Source organism: Gossypium hirsutum, chromosome A06, assembly GCF_007990345.1.
Source record: "Gossypium hirsutum isolate 1008001.06 chromosome A06, Gossypium_hirsutum_v2.1, whole genome shotgun sequence".
Lineage (NCBI taxonomy): Eukaryota > Viridiplantae > Streptophyta > Magnoliopsida > Malvales > Malvaceae > Gossypium > Gossypium hirsutum.
In genome coordinates this window covers 18,549,757-18,567,542 of record NC_053429.1, presented here as the reverse complement: position 1 = coordinate 18,567,542, position 17,786 = coordinate 18,549,757, and the positions used below count along the sequence as shown (strand labels likewise).

General features: G+C 32.8%; 1 protein-coding gene and 1 pseudogene across 1 annotated transcript; one reads left to right on the top strand and one right to left on the bottom strand.

Annotated features, from left to right (window-relative positions):
• The first annotated feature begins 339 nt into the window (after positions 1–339).
• LOC107896163 (cold-responsive protein kinase 1) lies at positions 340–1,588 on the top strand. Its single transcript, XM_016821281.2, has 2 exons — positions 340–780; positions 857–1,588. The coding sequence occupies exons 1-2, from the start codon at positions 375–377 to the stop codon at positions 1,336–1,338; spliced, it is 888 nt and encodes a 295-aa protein (XP_016676770.2). The 5' UTR covers positions 340–374; the 3' UTR covers positions 1,339–1,588.
• A 14,227-nt stretch (positions 1,589–15,815) lies between these two features.
• On the bottom strand, positions 15,816–16,452 carry LOC121230486 (amino acid transporter AVT6E-like; annotated as a pseudogene).
• Between the last annotated feature and the right edge of the window lie 1,334 nt (positions 16,453–17,786).

Below are 17,786 nucleotides of genomic sequence, written 5' to 3'. Positions count from 1 at the left end.
TAGATGAAATGAGTCCCCTTGGTAAGCTTCATTTTATTACTCATTTCCCTCGGCTCAATCATCGGCTCATGTCGTCTTTGTTTGCTGTTCCTTATATCTAAATCATTACAATCTCACAACATATATCCATCCATACAGGGCCAGGGCGAGTCCTTGATGTCACTCTAGAAAAAATTGATAAGTTCTCATTTGATCCATGTAAGATCTTGTTTGTATTTCATGATGTTTTCTTCCTTCCTTTATTGATACCATAGATGTATTTTATTGAATGATATACAAGATTTTGAAACTGCTGTATTTATATACTGATCAAGTTGTGCTAAGAAAATACAATGTTTGGACAGTGGAATTTGGCATTCCTCGTTGTGCTCTAGATGGACAGTGGAATTTGGCAAAGTTTTAGGTTCAATTTAGAAGAAATAGAGACTGCAACTCAGTACTTTTCGGAGTCGAATTTGTTGGGAAAAAGTAACTTTGCTGCTATATATAAAGGGTTCCTTAGAGATGGATCAGCTGTTGTGATTAAAAGCATTAGCAAAACTAGTTGTAAATCAAATGATTCCGAGTTCTTGAAAGGATTGAATGTTTTAGCATCGTTGAAACACGAGAATGTAGTCCGGTTAAGAGGATTTTGTTGCTCAAAAGCACGCGGTGGGTGCTTCCTCGTTTATGATTTCATCCCTAACGGAAATTTACTACAGTATCTCAACGTAAAGGATGGTGACGGCACAGTCCTAGATTGGTCTACTAGAGTTTCCATTGTTAAAGGCATAGCCAAAGGTTGGTCTCTAGTTATGTTTTTTTGCCTTGTTTTAAGTGGTTCCTATTAGCTAACTAGACATGTTTGTTGCAAAAGGGATAGCATACTTGCATGAATACAAAGTAAACAAACCGGCTCTCGTTCACCAAAACATATCAGCCGAGAAAGTGCTCATCGACCACCGGTTTAATCCCCTACTTTCAGATTTCGGCTTACACAACATCCTCGCCATTGACATTGTCTTTGGTTCACTCAAAGCCAGTGCTGCCATGGGTTATCTCGCACCCGAATATGCCAACACGGGTCGTTTCACCGAGAAGAGCGACGTTAACGCGTTCGGGACACTTGTTCTCCAACTCCTTTCGGGTAAACAAAAGGTGACCAGCTCGGTACGTTTAGGAGCTGAAACTCGTAAGTACCAAGATTTCATAGACTCGAACCTTCACGGTCGGTTTTTTGAACACGAAGTGGCTAAACTAGCAAGAATAGCATGGCTTTGCACTCATGAATGTCCTATAGAAAGACCATCAATGGAGGAAGTGGTCCAAGAATTGGGTAACTGCAATGGCCGTCCTTAAATGGTGATGATGATGTTGTCACTTAACTACTCACTAATGCATGAATGGGGCATGCTTTAAATTTGTGTCCTTTTGTTAAGGACTATGCTTTTGTGAATTTTGTTCATGCGAATTCAACCTCGTAAACGCTATTTTTATTTTGTTATCCAAGAATTTATTTCTAGGCTTTTTTAATTCACTCTTTTAATTTTGTGCTTGAAAGTAAGCTTTATATGTTATACTGATATTTTTTAGGGTGTAACCGAGCAGGCCTGAGTTAAACTTTAAATTTGTAGCTTGATTCTCAGTTCAAGCTCAATTAAATATCTATTGTATAAATTCATATAAGAAAATTTATTATCAAGAATTTTATGAAATTATATATCATTATTAAATTATATTTAATATTAATTATTTTAAATTGTATAAATTCATATAAGAAAATTTATTATCAAGAATTTTATGAAATTATATATTATTATTAAATTATATGTAATAATAATTATTTTAAATTATACAAATTCATATAAGATAATTTATTAGTTATAATTATTTTAAATTTTATTAAATCATATATTTTAATTAAAATATATTTAACATTAATTAGTTCAAATTATCTTTTATAGTATCATATATTATGATTTGAGTAAATTCATATAAGAATATTAATTATTAAGAATTTTATTAAATTATATATTTTAATTATAATATATTTAATAATAATTATGTTAATTTATATTTTATAGTATCATATAGTATGATTTGAGTAAATTCATATAAGAATATTGATTATTAATAATTTTATTAAATTATATATTTTATTTATAATATATTTAATAATAATTATGTTAATTTATATTTTATAGTATCATATATTATATTAATTTATATTTTATAGTATCATATATTATGATTTGAGTAAATTCATATAAGAATATTGATTATTAAAAATTTTATTAAATTATATATTTTAATTATAATATATTTAATAATTATTATGTTTAAATATGATTAAATTATTTATTATTGATATTAATAATCTTATTAAAATTTAAATAACAATAACAATAATCATTTACCAAAACAAATTTATGGTAAGGGTATTCTAGTCATTTTAATTTTTTCCATTATGCTATTACACCTCTATTCCATTCAACCAAACACAAGATTACTATTACGCCTCTATTCCATTACATTCAACCAAACAATTGATTTGCTATTACGCCTCTAATCCATTACGCCTCTATTCCAATACAGCGAACCAAACGTGCTCTTAGTGACTTGATTTAATATGTTTATGAATGTGAAATCCTGGTAACACCTCGAGCCCTATCCCGACGTCGGATACGGGTGAGGGGTGTTACACTACATCTTAAAATTTGAGAAACATAATGCTTCGAATTGCTCACATGAGTAGAGACACGGGCTTGTGTCTCAGCCGTGTGTGTCACACAGCCTAGCACATGGGCATGTGACTTGATCGTGTGACCCCTGCACTTAATTTTCGAAAATTAAATTGTCCACACGGTCTAGCACACGGGTGTGTGGCTAGCCGTGTGACCCAAGTCAGAGAGTTACGGTATAGACACGGGCTGGGACACAGCCGTGTGCCTCACATCAAATGCCCACATGGCCTGGGACACAGGTGTGTCACTTGGCCATGTGAGCCACATAACTTGACCACACAAGCATGTGTCCCCGGTACCTTTGAAAAAAATTAAAATTTTGTGAAAAATTTCCTGAGTTCTCGATTTAGTCCCGACTTGTTTCAAATGCATAAATTGGACCTCGGGGGTTCATTTAAGGGATAGTATGATTGAATATGATTGGTTTTGGATATTAATAGTAAATAGCATGAATTAATTATATTTGTTCTGTAAACTCTGGTAAGGCTTCGTAACCCTATTCCGGCAATAGATATGGGTCAGGGGTGTTACAACAACCACCAGGAGTAAGAAGACCAAAATGTCTCCTGCGACTAGCATGGGATTAGATCTAGAGGCTGGAGTCATAGTAACACATTAGAGGATTACCACTCCTCTTACTCGTAGTTTCAACAATGGAGTAGTTGACATGCCCATCCTCCTTCTTATAGTCCATTGATAAACCATTAGGAGGAGGAATATTGTCGTAGTTTTGGGGAGGAAAAAGAATCCCGACCTTCTGTCCAACAATATCAATTGCTACAAGCCTAAAACGAATTTCTTTACTTCTAACTCCAAGAGTATGTCTAAGGAAAAGCTAAGACAAGTCGAGGGAAACTAAAGAAAGGAAAAGGAACTCATTCCATGATTAGGGAATCTTCTAGTCAATAGAATAGCCTTGACATGTGGGGGCATTTAAACCGTCGCTTCACTTAGTGGAGAAAAGACAAAGCTGGGTGGGATATAATAACTATCAAAACCTAAATCTTTTGAAAAGGATGTTTCTTTCCCTCTTTCATCATTATACTCCCTTAAATGCCTCGCAAGGAGAGCTCCTCGGTGAGAAAAAGGAATATTGGGAGCTCCCCTGCCTCTTCGATTTGATCTATGGAAGAGGAAGTCTACAATGAAATGTTAATACAATAATTGTTGGAAAAATCCGGTTGAGAAAATAGTTTACGATTATAGCGAATATTTAACAATTTTCAAAACCGAGTCGGTTTGTGATATTTATAGTAATAATTTTTTTATCAAAACGTACATTTGCTTTGTGCTTGATAAATTTGGGTCAATCCTAACTTTGTAACGAATGACCTTTTCCATTATCCTCATACCACGAGTCGCATTGAGTGTGGGCTTGAGCAACACGAACCAAACACAAAACAATAAATGACATTATTACTTCTAGTAGAAAAGTAATTCTCTCGATAGAAACTGATAAAGATCGTAATTCTCGAAAAATATAATTTACTCTAAGTAAATATATTACCACTATTTTCTAGTAGAATAACGATAACTCAATATTCAAGAAGTGTGTTTTTTAGGTCAACTGGTATTATCTATTTATTGAGAGAGATAGAAGAATCATGGTTGAAGAACCCTTTAGAAATAATATTTATTTAATATAAAACACTCTCCTAGTCTATCTAAGAGAGAGGTGGGCAGCACACCCTAGTTAATAATATTAGGGTTAACTCCCCTTTAAACTTTAATTAGGGGGATTTGAAATTCTCATGTATTGGGTCTAATAATAAGTGCTTCTAGGATTTTTGACTTAACACTTTATAATTTAATCCAACCCAATATTTATTTTCTATTTTCTAAAACAAATATTATTTATTAAATTAATTAAATTAATTTAAATTAATAAATTAAATAATTTTCTCTACCCAACTCTAATTTCGTTAAAGTCATAACAACTTTATCGTAAAAGAATTTATGAATAAATATATTTAATTTTCTTATTCAACAGATTTAATATTGACTAATTAATTTAATTTCATTTTCGAAATTCAATCATTTAATTATAATTGATTAAATGATAATATGAAAAAACTTTAAATTAATTCTCAAGTCATTTCTGTACTTAGTAAGAAAACACATTCATTTGTGAATGTGACTTATTTCTCTTACTTTATCATATCCATCCATTTCTATCTAATTGGTTCTATATGCAATTCATTTAAGGTTTCAACGAGTTAGCGGAGGGACAACATATATAATTAGGGCTCAAATAATTTATAATGAAGTTCTAGGTTTTCATCTATTTATTATAAACTTATTTAGTCATAAAGTCATTCCACTATAGTATAGTGATTGACCTTTCCTTAATTACATACCATTACAAAAGCTACTGAATAAGTACTCGTCCATTGACCTTATCATAAGTGTGTTGCCATAATAGGATATCTTGTTGGATCTAGCACCCTAAGTGTAGTATATTTGTTTTTTATATTTGTATTTTTTTCAACAAATTGGTTTAATAATATTCATTAAGTACATTAATATTATTTGTATATTTTCCTCAACAATTTTTGCATGCAAAGAAAAATGGAAGCAAATATTGGCTCAATGTTAGCTAATGTTTAACTAATACTAAGAAGTATTATGTGTCGAGTCGTAATACGGAAAGACAACATGTATTAGTAGATAAACCTAAACATGTCCTTAGTCTAATCGGAAATGAGCAAACCAATTGAAAGGCTAATATGTCATCTATCAAGTTCAATTGAGGAGATCCTTTGTCTTGAGCACCGAAGCGGATGACTCCTAAAAGATAGAGACATAGATGTAACTGACAATACATAAGACAAAATCCAAGTAGAATATATCCTAGATCCATTTATGGATTTATTCACTTGTGACGTTTACAGTATGACATACCTTAATCCTGAGTGGATGATGGACTATGTATGCGTGACTTGTATACTTTTATGTAAGTAAAAGCCTGAGTTTAAAAAGATAAGGAACCAAAAGCTGGTGCTTGGGTATACGACTTCTACAGTATGTAGCATCATTCACAATAGTGGAATTCATATCCCAATTAATGGGTACACTACAGCAAAATAGACTTTTAGCGGCGCTTTTTTTAGCCTTTAGCGGCGCTTCTAAGCTCCACTAAAACTTTTTGCGGCGCTTTTGAAAACGCTGCAAAAAACACCGCTATAGGCGGCGCCGCAAAAATTGGTGATGTTTATTAAAAAAAAGCGCCGCTAAAAGTCATGGCCTTTAGCGGCGTTTGGGAAAAAGCGCCGCTAAAAGTCATGGCCTTTAGCGGCGTTTGGAAAAAAAAGCGCCGCTAAAAGTCATGGCCTTTAGCGGCGTTTGGAAAAAAGCGCCGCTAAAAGTCATGGCCTTTAGTGGCGTTTTTCCCACAAACGCCACTAATTTTGGCAGATTTGCAGTACATTTTTTCCACCAATATTCAGCCCTTCTTACATTAAAATCCAACAAAATACAACAAATATAGCATAAAATGCTGCCAAAATAGCAAATTTAGCATAAAAAAATATAACCAAAAATATTAATTCTAAATGATACTTCAAATTTAACGAAAGATATATGATGTAATTAATAAAGTATGATTTAAAATATTCTTAGAATAATGTTAAACGTGACAAAGTTAAAAATATTCTTACAACGAGAAAACTAATGTCTAAGATGACGGCTTTTGCGACTGTTGAAACATCTGCATCATCTGTTGAAGCTGTAGCTGGAGGTCATCGTACTTTTTCCTATGCTTTGCCTCCCTCGCTGCTGCCGCTGCCTCCCTCTCTGCTGCCTCTGCCTCCCTCTCTGCTGCCTCCACTCTAAGTTGTTGCTGTAGTTCTTCATATTTTCGTTGAACCTCGGCAATTTGCTCAACTGTGTTCGCTTGCATCTGAGCTATCTGACCTCTTAACCTCTAAACTTCAGCTTTAGCTTGACTTCCAGAAGGCATGTATTGCTGGGAGCCAAATCCAAAATATTGGGTCGGGGTAACACCAGATCCTTGAAATCGAACCCGACCGTACCTTTCAGGACCCAAAACTTCAGTGATAATTCTGTTATCAATGTTCTCAAGATTAACAGAACTATCAGTCGAAGTAGTCGCTTCATATTCCGCCTTCTTATCCTTTAGTTTCTCCTAAAAAATCAATTAAAAAGTTAGAAACGAAATATATAATAAAAAGGAATGCAACATAACATTATTTAAAACTACTAATGATGAATTGAATTAAACAATTATAATTAAACATTATAAATATTTAGAATAAATCAAATATTATTAAGTAAATATACCATAATTTCTCCAGCTTCGAATGTCATAGGAGATCCATCTTTCTTCCTATGCGTAATCTCAAAAAGCTGAAGGCCCCAACTTTTTGTCCAGATTTGACTTCCTACAATATAGTAGTAAAAATATTATTTAATATTAGAAATTTATTAATATTTGAAAGAATTAATAAAATTTTAATACCTCGGCCTCAGCTACAGAAGCAAAACTTCTCGACCCTGCCGTGTGCGTGAATTTTTGTTTTTGCCTGCTGCTTATTCCAACTCACTCATGGTTCTACATAATGAAATTATTATTATGTATATAGTAAACACTATATATAAGAGTTTGGAAATACGTAATACCTCTCCTTTCTTTGAATTCCAGAATCTAACCGCATCTTCCCATTGGTACCTCAGCATTCCCGGCGGGACATTTCTCAATTTTTCCTCGAGGCTTATGTCTTTCTTAAAATATTGTTTTTTTAAAATGCTTTTATTGTCTCTCCATTTTTTACCCAATGTCTTCTTGATATAATCATCGGAGACCTCTAAAACAAATCTATCCTAAAAAAACACAAGTTTAGAATGTAAATATGAATGAAACTTAAACCAAAATATTATAAATTACATTCACATTTTGTTACCTTAATATTAGCGAGAGCCTGATTTTTGTTGCTATCAGGCAAGTGATGCCATGATTCGTAGTTGATGGGCAACATATTGGCATTTCGTGCTAAAATGCCAATATAGCCTGCTAAAAGTCGAGCTTCAGATCCAACAGGCTGTCCATAAGTATTTCTACTTACTTTGACACGGTCGGCAGGAGCTAAGTCGTATAAATCACTAAGCAGTGTATGTCCTCGAACTCTGCGCGTCCCACCATTTTCAGCTGAAAAATGATATACTATTATTATATTAAAATTTACAAATAAATTAATAATAAAAGTCAACACATGTAAAATAAACGTAACATTACTTTGAACTTCTTCAGGCTCGTCAAGTGTCTCTGGCACATTCGAAGATCCAACAACTGTCTGCTGTTCACTATTTCCTTCTTCCGAATTTGGAGTATTCTGGACAATACTTAAACCACGTAATCTTCTTCTACGCATTTTTCCTGCAATACACATAAAATAGTTAAAGTTTTAGTAACAAATTACAACAATAATAGTACATATAAAATAGTCAAATTATATAACATGACCAAGATTAAAATTATAATATTACATATAATTAAAAAAACGTAAAATCTTACTGCATCATTATTCGTAAATATCTTCATTCACATCATCTCGAACCCATTGATATTGTGTACTAGTACTAGGGATATTTTCATCTAAGTTTTGTTCTGGAAAAGGTAATGTTTCTGATCTTTCGACAATGTCATCTCTACTTCCATTACCCATGTCAAACAAGTCTCTAGGGGTGTTCCGGAGTACAACATACCAACCCTCATCAGTTGGATCTTTCGAATAAAAAACTTGTTTCACTTGAGAGGAAAACATATGGCTCGTCCATCAATTCTTGTCCAGTGTGAAACAAGCGAGAGAAATTCACCATTGTAAAACCAAATTGATCTTTTTTAATTCCTCGAGCAGTATTAACATCTGCCCAATCACACCGAAATAAGATAACTTTCCATCTGCCATAGTAATCCAACTCAATAATGTCGGTAAGAAGTCCGTAATACTTCACATTACCATCAACCGGATTACTATCCCTAGCACTAGCATAACTTGTAATTGAAGAATTAACAACAACTCCACAATTTTGAGTTCTCCTCATTCTCTCGCGATACTTTGTATGAAATCTGTATCCATTGATGAGGAAGGCGCTATATCTTTTTATTACTCTATTCGGACCTTGGGAAAGCCATTTAATTTCGTCATTGACGTCCTTCCCACTCCAAACCTATTGAATCGAAAGTAAATTAAATAATTATAAATGTATTATGTAAAAACATTCTTATTTGATTAACTAAATTTCGCGATTATATGTAACTTATTAACTTTAGTTACATACCGTTTGACTTAACCATTCATGAAAAGATTCTGTGAATAACTTATTAATCTCTCGATGTTGTAATCTTCGAGAGCGTGCACGAGATCTCAAAATTTGTTTGTACTCACTATATTAAAAACAAGTTTAATTGGTTAGAAGATAAACAAATCAAAACGACGAATATGTAAGACAATTTTATAACTTACTTGCGCAACGGTTCAATTGAATCGTGGTGAAAAAGTACACATCGATGTGCCTGTATCCACGATATATCATCTAATTCTACAATTTCAACTTTGCCGATTGGTTCTCCATAACTTTGAAATAAATAAGTTTCGGCCAAGTCATGATCATTGAGCCCAGCATTTCTACTTGGTCTATTCAATCATGTTTCAGCATCTTCTAAATATCTAGAACAGAAGGTCATGCACTCTTCTGCCAAGTAGCCTTCAGCAATTGATCATTCTGGATAACGCTTATTGCGACAATATGACTTCAATTTGCTTAGGAACCTAAACACGATATACAATATTTATCCAAAGCTGTAACTAAATGTATAGAGGTGAATGAATGAATACTTGAGAAATAAATTAGCACCTTTCTATAGGATACATCCATCGATAAAAAACCGGTCCACCAAGGATTGCTTCGTGAGGGAGATGGATTACCAAGTGCACCATAATAGTGAAGAAGGAAGGTGGAAAGATCTTCTCTAAATTGCATAAAGTCAAAGCCGCTCGATCCTGTACTTTCTCAAGTTCTTCGACATTCAAAACTTTGCCACAGATAGCTTTCATTATATTGGATAGTTCAATTATACAGGACGTTACATTTTTTGACATACAGCACCGTAAAGCAATTGGGAGTAAATCTTGCATCAAGATGTGGTAATCATATGATTTTAATGAATATAATCTTCTATCTTTGAAACTCACACATCGAGATATATTTGACGCATACTCATCTGGGACCTTTATATCCTTCAACACCATGCAGAAAACTTCTTTCTCTTTCTTTGACATTGAAAAAATAGAAGGCGGCAACCGATATTTCCCATTCGGAAGTACTTGAGGATGAAGATCACGCCGGATTCTCATGTCAACTAAATCAAGTCGGCTCTAAAGATTGTCTTTTGATTTTCCATCGACATTTAAAATTGTCCCAATTATGTTCTCGCAGACATTCTTCTCAATATGCATGACATCAAGATTGTGGCGTAAAATGTTGTGCTCCCAATAAGGCAACTAAAAAAAATACTCATTTTCTTCCACAACTCCGCCTCATTAGGATCATCCTCTTCGTCAGATTCATCATCAGATTCATCCCTCGATCTTCTCCTTGTTTGCGTGATAGGTGGTTGATTCATCTTCCCGTAACTAAAGTTGATATCTTTTAACATAAACAAGATTTCAGATCCAACGGTCTGCTCAGGAGCTCCTCTGTACTCTTCAGTACCGTCAAATAGAGTCCTCTGAAATCTAAATTTATGATTTTCATCTAACCACCGACGATGGCCAATGTAAGAGAACTTCTTCCCATTATACAACCACTTCGAAAAAAGTTTGCGCAGCACAACAAGGACAGGCATAACGTCCTTTAGTACTCCAACCCGATAAATTAGCATAAGCCGGGAAATCATTAATTGTCCACAATAAAGCTGCACGTAAATTAAAGTTCTCCTTCCTCAATACATCATATGTCTCAACACCCAACCATAATTGTTTTAACTCTTCAATAAGTGGCTGCAAATAGATGTCAATACCATTTCCGGGACCTTTCTCTCCAGGGATAATCATTAATAAAATAAATGAAGATTGCTTCATGCAAATCCATGGAGGCAAATTGTAAGGAACAAGCACTACAGGCCAAGTACTGTACGAAGTACTCATGATTTTAAATGGATTAAAGCCATCATCTGCTAGCCCAGGCCTCACATTCCAAGGATCGCTTGTAAAGCTTGGAAATTTACTGTCAAATGATTTCCAAGCTAAAGAATCCGCAGGATGTCTTAATAATCCATCATCGGTCCGTTGATCATTATGCCACGTCATAGATTCGGCTGTCTTTGAGGACATGAAAAGCCTTTGAAGTCTTGGTATCAGGGGAAAATATCGCAAGACCTTGACTGGCTTCTTTCTTAACTGTGCCCCACCTTCATCCGTATTCACATCTTCTGTATTACTATTCATCCAACGAGACTTACCGCAAACATGACAAGATTGTTGGTTTTTCTGATCACCCCAGTACAACATGCAGTCATTTGGGCAACTATGAATTTTATCGTACCCAAGGCCCAAATCTTTTATTAGTCTCTTCATATCTTGACAAGACTGGGGAATTTTTGCAAACGGAAACATCTCTCTTAGAAACTCTAGCAGCATTGTAAAAGAGTTTCCGGTCCACCCTCCCAAACATTTTAAATGAAATAGACGAATGCAGAAGGACAATTTCGAATATTTTGATCCCTCGTAAAGTTCTTCATTCATTTCATTAAGTAAATTGTAGAACTTAGCTGCTTCTTCATTTGGCTCCTCATTAGGTGCACTTGTTCCCGTTTCGCAAAAAACATTTCCACCAATATTACAATCCTCAGATATAATAAAGTCAGGTGGAAACGATTGCTCACCATGACTACGCATATTAAATGCATCCCGCAACATATCTTCCATGTCATCTTGTCTAACATACTGATGGTAATCAGTATCAGGATAAGTCGGATTAATCGTTGAAAAAGGTCCACTAGATGTACACTCTCCATGGAAAATCCATTTTTTATACCCCCGAATAAAGCCATCAACAATTAGATGTTCGTAGACAACTTCACGAAAATGCCAGTAGATGTTGCCACACTTCTTCACGGGCAAAGAATCATATTCTCTTGGCTTGCATTTTGAAATGCAAAATTTAGAAAAGTTTGTACTCCATTTTGATAGGCATTGCTTACCCTTAACAATTTCATCCAACTCCTATCCATTTTGTAGTTCTTGAAATCTAAAGTTGACAACATATTACAGTTACTTAAATGTTCTCAATTGATTTAAATCGTATCATTATACTAAATATCAAGTCTCTAATGGGTATAAACTAATTTAGGCAAGTTGCAGGATTCTCGACTATAGATTTATGTATTATGTAAGTTAAGTAAATTTCGTAAACTAGTTATGTATGATATGATATATATTTAAGTATTATGTAAGTTATGTAATTTATGATATGATATATATTTATGTAAATTATATATTTATCTAAGTTATATAAGTTATGTAAGTTATGTAAATTATGATATAAAATATATTTAAGTATTATGTAAGTTATGTAAGTTATATATTTATCTAAGTTATATAAGTTATATAAGTTATGTATGTTATATAAGTTATGTAAGTTATATATGTTATATAAGTTATGTAAATTATGATATCAAATATATTTATGTATTATGTAAGTTTTTTATTTCACGATATGGAAAATCACATGGATAATACATATCAAATATCAAGTATCTACAGGTAAGTAGCGGGATTAAATAATATTTAATTAAATAATATTTATAAAAATTATTTTAATTAAATAATATACATGTCGTTCGTTTTTATTTGACAAATCACATGTGCAGTTAAAATAGTCTACACTTAATTTAATTTATGTTTTACAAGTCATCTTTTCTTAAGTACATATTAAAGCACTGTGTGGACATCCGTATTTAGCTTAAAAGCTATGATTTAGTTTGAATAAAAAGTTTAACTTAAATGGTAAAACGGACGATAATATTTGTGATAAAATGGAGAATAATATTTGTGATAAAACAGACGAGAATATTTCAATAATAATTTAAATTTAAGTTAAAAACTATATAAAATATTTTATTAAATATTTGTATATTAGATGGGACATATTAAATTGAAACATACAAATTTTTTAAGATCCATCATACGTGGCGTTGTTACACCTAGGGAGGATCCATTATATCTTGCAGCTCGATATAAGGCAACCCGTCAAGTTTCCAGCCTATATACTTTGAATCTTTAAAATATTTAAAATAAGGTTGGAGAGAAGGTCAGGTATTGTTGTAATTTTGATAAAAATTAGTTATAACTTTTAAAGAAATTTAAAAATATTAAATATTAAATAAAACATTATTAATATAAAAAAATAGTAATTTGAATATAATAATATCAAAAAAGAATCGTAGTTTAATTTTTATAAGTAAATTGGAAATAAATTAAGGTTATATAAATATTCAATAGTAAATGAGCTCGATAGAACTTTTTTCAAGTCTTTTTGAATTTTTTTAATATTCATCATATGTGGCGTTGTTACACCTAGGGAGGATCCATTATATCTTGCAGCTCGATATAAGGCAACCCGTCAGGTTTCCAGCCTATATACTTTGAATCTTTAAAATATTTAAAATAAGGTTGGAGAGAGGTCAGGTATTGTTGTAATTTTGATAAAAAGTAGTTATAACTTTTAAAGACATTTAAAAATATTAAATATTAAAATAAAACATTATTAATATAAAAAATAGTAATTTGAATATAATAATATCAAAAAAGAATCGTAGTTTAATTTTTATACGTAAATTGGAAATAAATTAAGGTTATATAAATATTCAATAGTAAATGAGCTCGATAGAAATTTTTTCAAGTCTTTTTGAATTTTTTAAGATTCATCATACGTGGCGTTGTTACACCTAGGGAGGATCCATTATATCTTGCAGCTCGATATAAGGCAACCCGTCAGGTTTCCAGCCTATATACTTTGAATCTTTAAAATATTTAAAATAAGTTGGAGAGAAAGTCAGCTATTGTTGTAATTTTAATGGACAAGCAAGCTACACGGTAATAAAATTAATTCATACCTATTCATACTTAAGTTGAATCAAATAATAATTAATTTGAACCAAATATTTAAAATTAATTTGGAAACAAAATAGTTCTACTCCAAACAGAACTAGCAATTAAATCTTTACAAAATCGCAACCCCAAAATATTAATTTTTCCAAAATCATCATGATAAAACTATTATTGATTAGAATTTTGAAATAAAGCCTACCTTAATAAAACGTACCTGGTCTACTCCACTCTCACCAGCAAACAGAGGCTGGAGTCAAAAAAGAATTATGTATTATGTAATTTAAAGTGAAAATGCATAGAAATAAGGAAAAATTTTAGCAACGAAACTTGTACGTACCTAGAACAAATGCCAATGGCTGTGGTGTATTTAGTTGCACCAAATATTAATTCAGGTGCTCGATAGTACCTAGAACAGATGTAAGATTATAAGAGTAGCACCAAGTATATTTCAGTTTAAACAAATATAAAAACTTTACCTATATCAGTTTTGCAAGTGCCCACTTGTACCAGGATCAAAGACACTGCCAATGAAGCTATACACCTTAGCAAAATATGGCAAAACTGCACAGTAAACACATAAGTTGGATAGAAACATGAAAACAGACCAAAAGAACATCTAAAAAACAAAAATGGAATCACCATTAGTATGTAAACATGAAAATGCACAGCTTTAAACAAACCAACTTTGGATGTGCAGAATCATACTCCACAAAACTCATAAACATTAACTTCTCCTAACCAGAAAACCAACTTTATGTTTACAGAGGCCTTGATCAAAACTAACATAACTGTTGATTTATAACTTATCTAATAAGAATCACAGAATATGCAGAAAGTACCTGAGCATTTAGTTTCAAGAGAACCATGTATTCGAAGGAAAAGAGCCAGAAAATTATCAATGTATGCAAAACCTGGTCTATATTTCAAAACTGGAGTAAAGCTTTCATCTAGTACCAAATACATACATATATAGAGACACAAACACACAGACATACATCTTCCATTACCTAAATATGTTTCTTGCAAATAAAATATAAGTAAGCTTCTACATGATTCATACTAGATTGCTAATCCTAGCAGAAAAAATGTATGATTCAGTTTCTAGAGATGTTGAATCTTTCATCATAAACATAAAAAACATAAAAGGAAAAACATGTTGAAAAAAACATAAATGTTAGGGAAGACAATGTTTACCTTGATTGAATTGGAAATGTTTTCTTGAGGGTTTATTTGGAGATGCTTGGGATTGATCTCTAATAATATCGAGAGATTTCCCTACTCATTGCATTTGAAGAACAGAAGTCTGTTTCTGGTCGACAAAACAATCAAATGAGTTCTAAAAATAAACAATATTTAATGATTGGTATAATATTAATTATATTTGCTAATAACAGGTGGGAATAAACAAATAAAATTATAAAAAAAAATAGAAGCTACAAGAATTACTAAAAATAAAGCTACGTCAACAATGGTATCATGAGAACGAAAATTAAAAATCCGAATTAAGTAAAAAACAGAGAAAAATATAAAAGAGAGACAAATAAGGGGACAAAGGGCTGGTTTTGTTGGAATAACCGAAGTTGCCGGATTTTCCACTAAAAATCATAGTTAAAATTCTAAGGAAAGATAGTAAGTAACAGTCACCCTAATGAAGACCATTGTGAGGAGAAATAGGACCAAGCTCAATACCATTAAAAGACAGTAAGTTACATTGTATACATATTATCATTGCAATTTGGTATAAATATTTCCTATTATCCCAGCAATGCTAACTATCACAGCCAGTATTAACATTAACCACGAAAAAAATTTTTCTACTCTGCTCAAGCTCATGCTCTCTTCTTGCTGACTTATCCTCAATGCAATTAGAGCAGGGAACGTAAAACCTAAGGAAACAGCTATTGTTTCTCCAGTAAATTTGAAAGCTGTCCATATATTTGGGATCATAGTAGATCCAATAAGCTTAATCAGGGAACGTAAAATCTGGGCTCATCCTTAGAGCCTCTATCTTTCCCTCAATAAGCTTGATGAATGCAACAGCAAAGCAAACCACAACGAAAACAACAGCGAGAGTTACCGAAGCAGCCGAAGTCATGCTCAATGAATCAATCCTATCTAACACGAAAAGTGGAGCAAGAAAAACAACCATAACAACCAAAACCAATAACTTCCTATGATCCCAAAAAACATGTCCTAACCACTTATCGAAAACCCCAATATGACGAACCGAACCAGACATAACATCACCCATAATAATCAAATAAACTATCAGGACACCTACATTGTTGACAATTATGCAAATCTCAGACAAAACCCTAGCAGTTCTCCCCATTGCAATTTGCACAACTTCCCCATAAGATCTAGCTTTACAAGAAACTGCAAACCTAATCAACATCTCGACACTAATTTCAGACAAAATCCCAACCAGGTTTATCCAAAAAATTCCCTAAAACAAGCCCCAAAACCTTCATAGTAGCAGCTAAAGCCATGATTCCAGCACCAATAATTGTGGTGGTTAAGTTAAAAACAGCACTAGAAACACCAGACCCGGTATTGGGTTTACTTAAAACAAGGGTATAACCATCCAGATCAAACCCATTTCAAACCATTTCAAACCAAAAAAAAAAGGCAAGTAATACATGAAAAAACAAACAAGCAAAACCACAAAAGGAAAACAAAACAAAACAAAACAAACGCCCCAAGTACGAAAGTTGAGTTGCTTTAACACGCAAAAACTGAAGGATTAGATTAATTGGTTTAGACCATAGTTGAACTAAATTCAGTGTTCTACAAGGTGACTTTTGGTTTAAGTAATATTTTCGAATTCAATAGGCTGACCTTACCGCCAGTTCATCATTGACGATATTTTAAGGAAAGAAAAGAAATACTGTTGAAGCTTCAAGGACCCAACGAATAAAGTGAAAGAAAAAAGTGATATGGCTTAGCAGTTACCAGAAAGTTTGGGATCGATCGGTGTATAGTTGACGTCTGAAGAGTTGGCTCTTCTGGTTCTGGTTCAGACGAAATCGAGTGAGAGAGAAGTGCTTTGCTACTTTTTCATAACATTCAGAAATTGAGCTTTGTACGAATCAACTAACCCTGATTTGTCGATAAAATGAATCGATAGGGCTTTCTTCTTGTATGTTTTTCAGTTGATGATCATTGGGCTAAAACCCTAAATATGAAGCATATCACCGTCAACGAGAGGAAAGGGAAAATAATTAGGGATTTCGGGGATGGGTGAACAGATTAAGGGAAAAGAAGGGGACAAATGTTAGGGATTTCGGGTTTGGGGAATTAGGGGATGGTTTGGGGAAAAAGAAAGATGAGTTTTCTGTTTTAGGGATTTAGGGAAGGAAAAGACTAAATGGGGGAAAATTATTTAGCAAAAATTGAAATTGATTTCGGGTAAAGGAAATAAACCACAGGAGAGAAAAAATGACGCCGTTTCAAATAAGGAAATTTTGTGGCGTTTTCAGAAACGCGCCGGTAATGACCCCTTTTGCGGCGTTTTCAGTAAAGCGCCACTAACGCCCTTTTATCTACAAAACAAAACGACGCCGTTCTAATACGAGTTGTGGCGTTTATATTAGAAATGCCACTAAAGCCGTTACTATTCAGAGGAAACGATGCCGTTTTACTCTAATGTATATTGAAGTTTTATGGCGTTTTCTAAAAAAATGCCGCTATTTCCTATCTTTTGCGGCGTTTTATGTATAAACGCCGCTAATACGTGAATATTTTATAAAAATTGATCAAAATTTAAAACTATATATATTTAGAATTTCTTTTAAATTATATCTAAATAATGTTACTGTGATGTACAAAATATATATTTCAATCTTCAATATATTAGGTTTAGTACAAATTCGCAAGAATATCATAAAATTCTAAATATTGGTTCAGTCTTCAATAATAATATACCTTAAACTTT